Here is a 12,294-nt window from a genome sequence, read left to right as displayed (position 1 = left end):
AGCAAAGCAAAGCAAAGCAGATGGAGCAGCACATTGATGACCTCCAATGAAAACCGGCCTTCCTTTTCCGCCATTTGAAGGCTAAATTTCGGGTTTTGACCCTTTTCTGAAACTAAATGGAGATCTGACCCTAGTCTGAATTTTTTTCGATATCTGACCCTTTTGCTACCGCGATGCTCGTGCCTACCACCAGGGACCCTGGCGGTAGCAAAAGGGTCAGATCTCGATTTTTTTTCAAACTAGGGTCAAATCTCGATTTAGTTTCAGAAAAGGGTTAAAACATGAAATTTTGCCCCATTTGAACTGGTTGGTAAATGCATGTACTGATCACAATTATTAAATGAACGAATAGCCTATTGTGCTAAAAAAGAATACAAAGTGTTGAAGCATTGTTCTCTACATGATATAACTGGGTCGAGGTGGAACTTTAGGCCTTGTACAATGGGAGGTGCTTAGGGAGATGCTTAGTAAAATAAACTGAGTTTTCCTTAAGCACCGGTGCTTATTTCTACATGATAGATGCTTAATTAAGCGTCTACTCTCTACAAATAAGCACCGGTGCTTAGAGAAAAACTGGTTTATTTCTCTAAGCATCTACTCCAAGCACCTTGCATTGTACAGGGCCTTAGCAACCAAGTGGAGGTCAGGTCAGGTCCGCGATTTCCCTGGTTCAACAGATCCGATCCTCGTTCGCAAACCAGCGTTTAACACCTGTCAGGCTGAAAGAAGAGATTATTTAGTTATTTCAACATGAATAAGGCTGCAAAAAATCCATTCCCTGTTTACTCCTCCCTACCTAGTAATTTAGTTCAGGATCCATTCACAGAGTTCGTTTAGTTGTTCAAACACATGGTGGTGGAGAGTACTTACGGCTTGACGTTTACTGGCCCACGGGCTAACTCTTCTCTTGTGTTTGTCACCCAATCCAGTGGTCTTCAACAGATCCATATACCCCAAGTGCTTTATTCATATCTCCAGGGCCCAACTGACAAAACTTCTGATTCTATTTCGAAAAACAAAACTACTGATACAGTGGTCTGTGCCTACCTGTTCAGACATGAAAAAAAAATGTGAGAAGCATTTTTCTTTTTGTAAGAACGCACAATATACTCCGTATGAGAAACCAGAATGGGAGGCCCACGAAGCTTACAGGATCTGAAATATATGGAAAGTACTGTGGGGAAAAAGTCAATTTGATGGACACCCTACTGAAATATATGGAACAATGATAACGAAGCTTAGAGGATCTGAAATATATGGAAAGTACTGTGGGGAAAAAGTCAATTTGATGGACACCCTACTGAAATATCATGGAACAATGATAAAATTTCCTTACAGCAGAACCTTAAATATACTTGATTTACTTCACTTGGGAGAGCAGCAATGATAACGAATGAAATGATTGTCCTATCCTATACCCAAAGGCCCACATGTGAGGTCACATACTCCAGATATATAATTTATTTTGTGTATGAAAAATATGCAAGCCTTCTACCTATATGATTTTTTTTACCTATATGATTCTTTTCAGGCCATAACCAGGGGAAAGAGACTCCCCACTTGTACTAGTAACCCCCTAATGATTTTAATACATTACTGCCTGGGTACTGTTTTTTTACTTTATGACCACCTGATGCAAATTGAGTAGCAGATGTTGATTCTTGGAAACTGATGGTTAAATGCTATTGTCCAGTGCTCAGTCATAGGTAAGCGAAAACAGAATTCAGAAGTGCTGACGTATTAGAGACAACTGTCATTACCATTAAGTATTGAGTGCCTCAATTTGATCAAAATCTAGATCTACAAAGCTCTCCTTGCCAAAAAGTGTCATCTGGACAGTAACCTGTGGCAGGTAAAACACTTCTTAGATAACCAGATAATACGAGAAGAAAAGGTAACGGAGAACAGCAAGGAAATTAGCTCACTATGAAGCTGTCATCAGCCATTCAGCCTAACCTTCTTATTTTTGCGATTTACTTCCAGAAGAGAGCCGGTGAAGCCTGCAAAAGGCCCGGAGAGAACATGAACACTGGCACCGAGCGTAAAAGTGTCGTTGCTGGAGGCACCTTTTGAAGTTGATTTCTTGACCTGTTTCTTGATCTTATTAATTAACATAAGTTCAGAGTCTTCAACGGGTTTACCAAAAGACCCCTTATCCCAGTTTTCCAGGTCTTCAAATTCTTTGTCAGCTTTCTCTTGTTCCTCCTTCTCCTTTTTAATAATTGATTCGACCTCTTCAACTGGAATAGGTTTAGGCTTCTTAATCTGCCTTTTACTGCACGGTGCAAGTATTGTTACGATGGCAGGCAAAAGAAGGGCACAACTGATCATACAACAGATATGAGATACGATCTGCTATGTTACTACATATCGCAAATCTAGTATAACTCATACACTGCTACAATTACAGCAAACAAGTTATCGCTTCCAAAAAGTTCTTCATGTCAAGTGCACAGAGCACCATTTTGCTCCAAAAGAAGTCCAGATCATCAAATTGGTACACTAGCTGTTCTGGGGAAATTTGGTACTGAGTAATGCGTGCTGGTCACTTTGTGGGTTAAAGGATTATTCTGCAACTACGGACAGCACATGATTGTACAATATACAATACTCACATCAGAAACACTTCAAAAGTCCAGGGTGGCAAGCTATCTAACATCAGCTGTATAAGCAATAATATGGACAATTCGAACAAGAAAATCGAAGCGAAGAGCAAATAAAGTTTCAGACAGAGGTTAGTGAATGAGTTGAGAAGTACCCACATAGAACCTCTTGTAGCTCCAATGAAACCATAACAACCTTCGGTGTCTCTGATGAAATCATGAAGCTCCTTGTTTAAGGTGCAGTACAGAAAGACCAGCCCAGGATGCAGAGGTTTTGACTTGGTACTGATCAAACCACTTTTCAGCCTCTTCTTCACTTGGATTGCAGGATTGTAAATCTGCAGAGAATATCTGTGAGAAGGACAGCTCAAGGCAGCATGGCTTGCAAATAAGCAGGCTATTGTAGTTGCATTCACCTCACACCTCACTAGCCCAAAGTTTAACATGATTGCATGATTCAAGTAACAAGGACTAAAACTTTTTAGTTGCTGAAAATGAAACGGCAAGTGTCGATGCGAGAATTCACAACCAATAGCCAAATGCATCCTCACAGGTTCTGTTATGCACAATTGTTCCGTAGATGTGAAATTTATGTGGCGATGAGAGTTTTGCACGGCGGCATTGGTCATAGCACAATCCAGATACCCCATGGCACATCACGCTTCAGGTGTTCGGTAAAATGCTCGTGAGAGAGGCCAATGATCAAAACGAACGATCCGCGCTACTCCATCAGGGCGAGCGAAAACCGAAGAGGATGGGAGATTCGGGGCGGTACTACCTTGAAGGAGACCTCGGAGAAGCGGCGGGCGACGGCCTTGGTGATGAGGTCGACGTAGTCGGTGCCGGGCGCCATGGAGACGCGCACGAGCCACCACTGCGGGCCGTGCTCGGCGAGGAAGTCGAGGTTGAGCTCCTCCCGCCACGTCCGCTTCGGCGGCTTCTTCCGCCGCCGCGCCGGCTCGTGGATGAGCCGCTCCTCCACCTCCTCTTTCCAGTCCCGCGCCTTGAGCTCCCTCGCCTCCCTCCGCCTCTCCCTCCTCTCCCGCGCCGTCAGCTCCCCGTCCCCACCCCCGCCGTCCACCGCCGAGGCCGAGGCCGAGGCCGACACCACCGACGCCGCGGCGGCCCGCGGCGCCGACGCGAGTGCGCAGCGGCACGGGAGCCGCAGGAGTGGATAGACCAAGCTCATTGCTCCCAGCTCTCAAGCCGCTCGGGAACGAAGCGATTGAGTTTTTTTTTTTCAAAAACAAAATATAGCCGCTTATCACCTACCGGCCCAGAAACGTGGGCCTTGGCCGGCGAACGTACGCGGGCCCGGAGGCCCACGGTGTCAGCACGAAGCCCATATGAGGACGCGCAGGTCCTCCTCCTCCTCCTCCTCCAAGAAAGAAGAAGAGCAAAACCCTAGAGATTGAGGCGCGGCTGCTCTAGCGTTCCTCTTCGCCTCCGCGGCATCTCGACCACCGCCGCCGCCGCCGAGCTCGCGAGATCTCCGGCCTACTCCGGTCATCCTTCCCCGTAAGCACCGCCGTCTTTGCTCCCCGTCTCTTCCCCCCGTGCCTTCCTCGGACGATTCCCTCGCTTAGATCGGTGCGCTCAGCGATTCTGTCTGTGCAGGCGAAGGCGTCGCGACAATGGCTGCCGCCAAGGACGTGCGGAGCGAGCTGGAGAAGGAGATGGTACGCGCGCCCGTCTTTGCTTCCGGATTTTCCATGTTTTTTTTGTGCCCTCCTCTTCGATTTCGAGTTTGTGATGAGGTTAACTGACGGTGGCTGCGCGGTGCAGATGTTCGGGATGGCGGAGAAGGAGATGGAGTACCGGGTCGAGCTTTTCAACCGGTGAGTGATTCGCCTGTTAGCTAGCTGCTTGCTCTACTACCACCTGGGTGGGGCTTGCGAGATCAGATCACTGGTTGATGCAATGAGTAGAACCGACTCCGTAGCTGTTGTTATACATTGAGGGATGCCATTGTCTGCCCTTGCTGTGGCGTCTCAGACTAGCCTAATGTAGTTTTACAGTTATAACTTATAAGCCTGGTGTTTAATGTCCTTACTGCTTCAGTGATTTCCTTGCAAACACATTTTCCCTGCGCTATGCCAAGTGATTGCCATGCCCTGCATCGGCAACTATGAGTAGGAACTTCTTGATGAGCCGAGGACAATGATATTTTTGAACTGCTTAATAGAATGATCTTCCCTGAACCCGCAAATAATGTGTGTGCACTACTGCTACTCTACTCCTAATAATAGCATAATGTAGTTTGATAGTTATAATCCTGGTGTTTATGTGCTGAAAACTATGAATAGAGCTGTTTGATGAGCCAAGGATAAATATGTTGTCGAACTGCCTAATAGAATGATCTTCCATGAACCTGCAACTAATGTGTGTGATGCTCGTTAATGTACTCCTATATAGCACCTACTAGTCACATTGATTAGGAGAAGAGGTAGTATCGCGTAATTTAGTGACGTTGGCTTGCTATTACTTGTAACTTGTAAGCATCAAGATGCCCTGTACTTTGCTAGTAGTAGATACTCACTTATTCTCATTTGTTGCTTCCTCGTCTAAACTAGATTAATGATGACAAGAGAGAATTTTGTGTTTCGTTTATGTGTTCCAAATATGCTTGCATAGGCAGTCACTTCTGAAATGTCAGTCTGACATTGTTATAGGGATGATAAATATTTAGGGCCACTTCTTTTATGGCTTATTTGGAGCTGTGGCACAGCTCCAAATAAGCCACAAAAGAACTGGCCCTTAGCAGCGTCACCATGGTGTATCATCCACTCTGTACTCTTTTTCCTCGGAGATAGTTAGATTGTGCCACATTACTCCTGAATCCTTTTCTATTGTACACATGTTGATGCCGTGAGCCAATTTTTTGTATGCAGGCTTACACATGTTTGTTTTGAGAAGTGCATTGAGAAAAGGTACTGGTCGTTCTAACTCGAAATCTCTTGCCATTTTTTTCAACACATCATTGCTTGGTTCTGGATTGCTTTGTTGATTTGCTGTTTATAGTTGAAAACTCAGTAACCAAAATATTGCAGTTATATATTTCTTTCATGTGCTAAGATAATGCAAAAATTCATTATGGTTCAACCAAGCTGGTCAAAATAGTCAAGTGGCGTCTATCTTTCCATCAGTCATCTCTTTTGGTTGTAACTCATTGGTTAACAGCCACAAGAAAGATTTATCCTCTGTTGAATTTAACCGTGGCCTTTACCTGTGATTTGTTCTGTTTCAACAGGCATAAAGAAGGTGAACTCAATATGGGAGAGAACAGTTGCATTGATCGGTGTGTTTCAAAGTACTGGCAGGCAAGTTCCCTTGTGATACATGTGGTTTTTATAGGAAAGAATGATGATATCACTGCCTTTTTGCTTTGGGCAAGAAAACACTGTTTCCTGTGCTTTCATGTGGTTTTTGATTTGGAACTGCTAGCTACCTTAGGGATGTACTATGAATTTGCAGTTTCATTAATCTTCCTTTTCTTTGTTTGCCTAGAAATAATAATGCCCAGCGGTTTAAATATCTACATAGCTTTGATACCCTGCCGAACCCCTCATGTGGCTTCTTCTTTTCAGGTGACTAACATTGTCGGCGGAATGCTCGGGACTCAGCAGACCCCGATGTGAGCGCACTGAGAAGCAGTAGTCGCATTTTCTGTAGCAGGACACCGTCCCCATGTTTCTCCTCTGTTTTTGTTTTGGAATGTTCGCCGTTTCGCTAAGTAAAGCATGAGTGACCGACTAATTCATATATACTGTTCAAAAGGGAACCCTCAGCGTGTCGCGCTTTCCAGTGGTGTACCATGCCACTGAATCATGGGCAGGGGCGCATGCCTGTAATAATTTGGTACAGCTCGATAGATTTTGTTGCCGAAGCTTCTCTTTTCATGGTTATGATTGTGCCTGTGTGGCTGTGTCTGAAGGGCAGAATGCCTGCTGGCATGGATCCTTCTCTAATGTTGACTGCTTTTTTGCTAACTCAATCGAAAGACCAGTGCTATCATGTGCTGTATGTTGGGTACATGAGTAGCTAAAATTGAATACTCCCTACTATCAAAGTTGTCACTGAAACATGCTCCCCCCGTTCATAAATTTAAGCCGTTTAGATATTTCAAAGCGGACAACATACAGACCTAAGTGAGTGAATCTGTATGGAAAACATATAGTAATTTGTGTACAGACCACAAATGGTCATGTTTTCAGTTAAATCTTTTTTGAAGGAAAGTTCAAAAACGCTGAATGAGTCGCATGATCTGCTTCCGAAGAGGCAAATCCCATCACCAATAAACACAAAACAACTGCTTAAATCTGTTCAAAATCACTTCAAAATCCTGGAGCCTACTAGCAGATTCTCAACAATGAGAAGACCAGTTACTTGTATAGCACAGGTTGCCATCTTCAATGGTACCACCAAAAATATGGGCTACACATTTTGTGCAGCAGCTACACGCAAACACAGACACTTGCAGTGCAAACAGAGAGGAGATGCCTGACGAACCACAGCAGTTCAAAGCTTCGAAATTCTCTTTGGAGTTCTGTATATACATGAATTTAGAGAGAGACATAAGACTACAATAATGTCAATTTACAATCTCAAATCCACGGAACGCTATTGCCCATTTTTTTACTTATATGGATATATCGGAGGAGTAATAACTGCCAGCCTAGGAGTTTTGTAAAACCACTGAAGGAAGACACCAATTTAAGTTAGGGGAGGCCAAAAAACAACCCTAGTGCCACTGGTTGCAAAGCATATCTGGTTGGACCGACGACACCCAAAAGCGCAGGCGACCTAGGTACAGAAGAGAGAGGAGGCGTCATCGCGGGTGGCTCTATACAGTCCTAGTTCCTACCGGTTCTCTGGGCTTCCAAGGAGGCGGCGATCCTTAGCTTCTCGTGCCCGTCGAGCTCCATGCCGAGCCCGATGAGCGCCATCCCTTGCAGGTAGTGCGCCGTCGGCCACTCGGGTGATATCCCCTCTGCTCTCCTTGCGTCCTCCAAGGCATCCTCCATCCTGCCAAGCACCACGTTCGCGAACCCTCGCCGCACAAGCATGGTCGGAGACTCCATTGCACCAGTATCGATAAACTGCAAAATGTGCACAGCTCAAAAGTGTAAATCTCAAGTTTCACACTGTCTCAAAGCCACTGTTAAATCGGCTTTGGATCAATTCATATTTCCATGTTATGCAACAAAAGAACTGCTTCTATTAGGAATTAGGCTTGAACTGAACAGTGCAGATGCAGCACATGACATCTCACTTTTAACAATACCCCCAGTCATTCCCCCAGACATGATAATCAAAACATACCCTTGAGTAACACTCCAGCACAGTCGTAAAATCTTTGGATTGAAAAGCATCGTCTCCATTCTTCTTGACCTGAATACTCTCAGATGGTTGGCCAGGCCACGAGCTTAAAGACACCTGCAAGTTCCAAACGTTCAAAAGTGTGTGCAACACAAAAACTCATTGTTATCAGTTAAAGCAATACATAAAAAGAGCAAGGTGACAAAACTAAATGGCCCCAGTTATCTTGTTTGGTGCATTTTTAGATTTTGCATTCTGGGCAAAGTCATATGTATTGGCAAGTACTCTTACCTTAAAACTTGCTGTCTCATCCTCATCATATCCCTCATTTTCCAGCAACTCATGCACCTGCTCAAGGTCTGCTGTCGCATAAGCTTTCTCAGTAGCAGAAAATGAAACTTGTTCTGCGTTCTCCTTGACAGCATCCTGTGAGATGCCCAGTAAAGTATGTGAAGGAGCCTGCAATGAAGATTTAGTTAGAACTATTTAAGCAGGCAAAGGTGCATAACTTTTGTCTAAACGCAATAAAGTTACATAAGTGATATGAGAGAGTGAATCCGCCCATATACTTCAGAGCAGGCAAACTACATAATTTGTTATAAGCGAAACAAAGCTGCATATATGCTTTGACAGAATAAGTCCATCTACTACAAAGTGTATGTAACCCAAAACATTGCTGTTCAGGAGAGGGTGGCTGGACCCCGAGCAACAGGCTCATTATCCCGTCCGTCCATGTGCTGTTCGGGCTAAGCAAAGTATCTTCCAGATCAGATATACGAGAAGCTATAAATCAATTATTGAACAGTGGATACGTATGGCATTGGCCCATGTCAGGCTGGAAAGAGATATGATCTGCTGGGTCAATGACATTCTAAGTGGCCCATATGATGCTTGACAACCATTTATTGTAGCATACCAGCCCTGATGTACTTTGTTGAGTGCTAAAGAATTAATAAAGTGCCAATTATACAAAGTCCCAACTTTTTTTGCGTGCTAATAATGTTCATAATCACACATCTGTCGTATGCAGTTTTGACTATTGCTAACAGATTCTCTGCAAACAGGTGCAAATTGTGATGAGTATGTGCAACTAAGATCACTGATATTTGTGTATAACGCTCAATTTAAGTGTGAAATTGAGTAATTTATTTAGCTTTTCTTTATTGACACAAAAAAATTATGAAAGCAAAACTGCATATATGGTTTGACAGGATAAGTCCATTTATACACTACAGAAGATGGAGCAGTGTGATTGTTCTCAGATAGCATTAAAAAGAAAAGCAAAGATAGTTCTGTTGCATTGAAGAGAATAAGTAATTTCCTTGCAAAATAACATTGTACTAGTTGGAAATCGCAGCAAAACAACTAGCTGGTGAGGATTGTGTTATTGCTGGAACTTTTCAATATTATAGAACACCAAGAAATCTATTGAAAATTATCAGTAGGATGGAACATTACAGAAGCGTCTTTTTGAAGGCTTGCAAGAGCAGACACTACTGCTTTCAGGTTTGGCCGGTCGCGAGCTTCATATTGCAAGCAGCGGGATGCTAACCGCACCATTTCGGTTCCATCAGAACTGGAGACGTGACCATCCAAGCAAGAATCCATGAGCACGGTGATGTTCCTTCCTCTGATAAGGTCAAGCGCCTACAAAAAAGAGACAAGTCAATTATTTACTTGGATAAAGTTGATCGTCAACAATGCCAATGCACAAATTTCAACATGATTTCCACTTACATGGCTTGGTGGAATGTGCTTTCCACTTAGGAGGTCAAGCAAGATGGTACCAAAGCTGTAGACCACACTCTCGGGGATTACTCTACCTGCACAACATGAGGGATGAATTTGAGCCTCTAATCAGAAGCAAACATGGCAAATTCATGAAATACGTTCGTGATCACTGGATCACTTGCATATGTATGACACACTTTACCTGTCTTAAGGTACTCAGGAGGTGTGAAAGCCAAATTGGTACTGTAGCTTTTCCCATCTCTGCTGTTCTTCATCAAACCAAAACATGACAATCTAGGGTTGCCATCCTGTAATTCAGAGCAAAAACAAAAAAATATATTAGATATCTTGACTCTGGCAATCCCAGCTAGGAAGCAGAGCACACAAGGAGAACAAGTTCTGACTCACCACATCAAAGAGGACCCTGTATGCATGCAGGTCATGGTAGAGAGCCCTCCCTTTGAGGGTGCAGTATTCCAGTGCTTGGGCCACATAGAGTGCAGCTCGCACCCTCATTGCCCAGCTCAACGGTTTGGTCTCCCCTGAGAAGGATAACAACCATGAGCGCAAAATGGAATACCGTATTCAAAATAGAAGCTCTTAAGGAAAACAATTAATGCTAAATGCCCTGAACACATTTCACATGTGAACCAAAATTAAATGCCCCGAACACATTTCACCTGTGAACCAAAACTAAATGGTCCTATCATAGGTACTTTGCCAAGGATAAACATGTGAACCAAAACAAAATGTAGTAAGTAAAGCCATGCCATCGTGCAATAATCACATTCATGAATCATTAATTGCCCATTCTATAAAGTACTCTTGCATATAAAGGCGTAACTAATCACCTGTGCTGATTTCCGGTTATAGTCTAACATAACAAGAATAGGACTAACCCACACAATTAGCAACAGTGTTTACTTAAGCTACCTACATTACCATATACCAAATCTAGAAACAACAGTAAGCATAGACCACATTTGTGACTGCATACAACACACTAGAACAAGCATAGACCGCATATGTGATTGCATACAACACACTTGGAACAAGGAAAGAAGTGTGAAAAACATAAATTACCTACACTAGTATATCAAACCCAGAAACAACACTAGCACGGACCACATTAGTGATTGCATCCAACACACTTGGAACAAGGAAAAAAGTGAGTAACAGACATACAGTGGAAGAGATGCTTTGCGAGGGTATCGTGCGGCATGAACTCGGCGACGAGCAGCCGCTCGCCGCCCTCGCAGCAGCACCCGATGAGGTTGGACAGGCGGCCGCTCCGCAGCAGCCCAACGGCCCTAGCCTCCTCCTGCGCACACGAAAACAGAAAAGCCAAATTCAGTTCAGACTCTGCAGCAGAGGCCAGTCGAGCACTGCATACTAGACGACGATGATCCACCCTGTGGAGCAAAGCAAGCAGCAAGGAAGAGCACGAACCACGAACTGGCGCGCGTCGGGCCAGGCGGAGCGGCCGAAGCGCTTGATGGCGACGGTGGCGCCGGAGCTGAAGAGCGTGCCGCGGTAGACCACGTTGGGCGCCTTCTCGCCGTGCTCGGAGACGATGCGGTCCGTGGCGAAGCCGTCGGTGGCGGCGCGGAGCTCGTCGAGGCTGTACTCCGCGAACACCGGCACGCCGCTGCCGTCCTCCCCGGCGGCGCCGTTCTCTACAGGGGCACGGAGACAAACAGGGTGAGCGCGTGCGTGCGCGCGTCGGGATCAGCCCCGAAGCCGCCGAGCGGATCGAGCCCCCCACCCACCGAACAGGAGCAGACAAGGCCAGCGAGCGAGAAATTGGCCGGGAAAAAAAAGCGAGGAGACCAGGACCCCCAAATGCGGGGCCGCGGCCGCCCTCCCCTCCGCCGGAAAACACGAAACGCGTCGGCGAGCACGAGGGGAGGAGAACGGCGCCCTGAATCCGAGGGCGAGCGGGGAGGCAGGCAGAGGCGGGCAATGCGGGCGGGGGGAGCGGTTGGTGGGGGGTTTGCTTACCGAGGCGGGGCGATTTGAAGTGCGGCGGCCACCAGCAGGCGGAGAGCTTGGAGCAGCGAGCCCCCATGGACGCCGGCCTGCCCGCGCGCGCCTCCTCCGCCGCCTAGATCTCCCTCCCTCCCCCGCTGCGGCTGCTTCCTCCCCGCTACCACCACCACCTCCGCTTCGCTCTCTCTCTCTCTCTCTCTCTCGCCTCGCTGCTACTGGTAGGACTCGAATAGACCAAGACTATAATACTCGACGGGAGAGAGAGGAGAGGAGAGGGAGAGGGGAGTGGCGTGTGTGGGGTGGGGCGGGGGGTGGGTTGTGGATCCAAGGAAGGTGGTGGGCTTTCCGCTCTCCTCTCCTGTTGGCTGGCTGAGTTGTTCCTTCGCCGCCCCCTCCTCTCCCCACTTCCCTTTTATATTGCCCCTGCCTCTCCCCATTCCTCATGTCCTGCCCCGATGGATGCATAAACCATCAACCCTGCCCTATTTTGCTCGTTAGAAATTTGAATTCGGTGGACAGGATTTGGTGAAATGTTGTGCTTTTTTATGTGCATGATGTGTTTTTTTGTATATGTAATGTGGGAATGAACGGGCATATGGTTGTTTAGGGTTTTATTTATGCTTTGTCTGCGGGTTTTATGCGTCGTCTGCTT

At 45.8% G+C, this 12,294-nt stretch overlaps 3 protein-coding genes across 3 annotated transcripts; 1 reads left to right on the top strand and 2 right to left on the bottom strand.

Annotated features, from left to right (window-relative positions):
* Nucleotides 1-304: 304 nt before the first annotated feature.
* PTAC13 (plastid transcriptionally active 13) lies at nucleotides 305-3,820 on the bottom strand. The gene is made up of 6 exons (XM_048676571.2): nucleotides 3,382-3,820; nucleotides 2,763-2,941; nucleotides 1,957-2,275; nucleotides 1,761-1,843; nucleotides 871-1,047; nucleotides 305-719 (listed from the first exon to the last, which is right to left on the bottom strand). Exons 1-4 carry the CDS (start codon nucleotides 3,790-3,792, stop codon nucleotides 1,763-1,765), a joined length of 990 nt encoding a protein of 329 aa, XP_048532528.2. The 5' UTR covers nucleotides 3,793-3,820; the 3' UTR covers nucleotides 305-719; nucleotides 871-1,047; nucleotides 1,761-1,762.
* A 142-nt stretch (nucleotides 3,821-3,962) lies between these two features.
* Nucleotides 3,963-6,508, top strand: TIM10 (Tim10/DDP family zinc finger protein). Its single transcript, XM_048676572.2, has 6 exons — nucleotides 3,963-4,121; nucleotides 4,221-4,282; nucleotides 4,389-4,441; nucleotides 5,495-5,533; nucleotides 5,854-5,923; nucleotides 6,191-6,508. Exons 2-6 carry the CDS (start codon nucleotides 4,238-4,240, stop codon nucleotides 6,239-6,241), a joined length of 258 nt encoding a protein of 85 aa, XP_048532529.2. The 5' UTR covers nucleotides 3,963-4,121; nucleotides 4,221-4,237; the 3' UTR covers nucleotides 6,242-6,508.
* A 569-nt stretch (nucleotides 6,509-7,077) lies between these two features.
* On the bottom strand, nucleotides 7,078-12,005 carry LOC125511243 (serine/threonine-protein kinase BSK5). The gene is made up of 10 exons (XM_048676570.2): nucleotides 11,655-12,005; nucleotides 11,103-11,329; nucleotides 10,839-10,974; nucleotides 10,062-10,195; nucleotides 9,856-9,961; nucleotides 9,660-9,745; nucleotides 9,381-9,569; nucleotides 8,214-8,381; nucleotides 7,926-8,039; nucleotides 7,078-7,702 (listed from the first exon to the last, which is right to left on the bottom strand). The coding sequence occupies exons 1-10, from the start codon at nucleotides 11,719-11,721 to the stop codon at nucleotides 7,457-7,459; spliced, it is 1,473 nt and encodes a 490-aa protein (XP_048532527.1). The 5' UTR covers nucleotides 11,722-12,005; the 3' UTR covers nucleotides 7,078-7,456.
* Between the last annotated feature and the right edge of the window lie 289 nt (nucleotides 12,006-12,294).

This window comes from Triticum urartu, chromosome 5A, assembly GCF_056163025.1.
Source record: "Triticum urartu cultivar PI428250 chromosome 5A, HENAU_Tu73, whole genome shotgun sequence".
Classification (NCBI taxonomy): Eukaryota; Viridiplantae; Streptophyta; class Magnoliopsida; order Poales; family Poaceae; genus Triticum; species Triticum urartu.
Note: the sequence above shows the minus strand (reverse complement) of the source record. Positions and strands in the feature narration are given on the sequence as shown.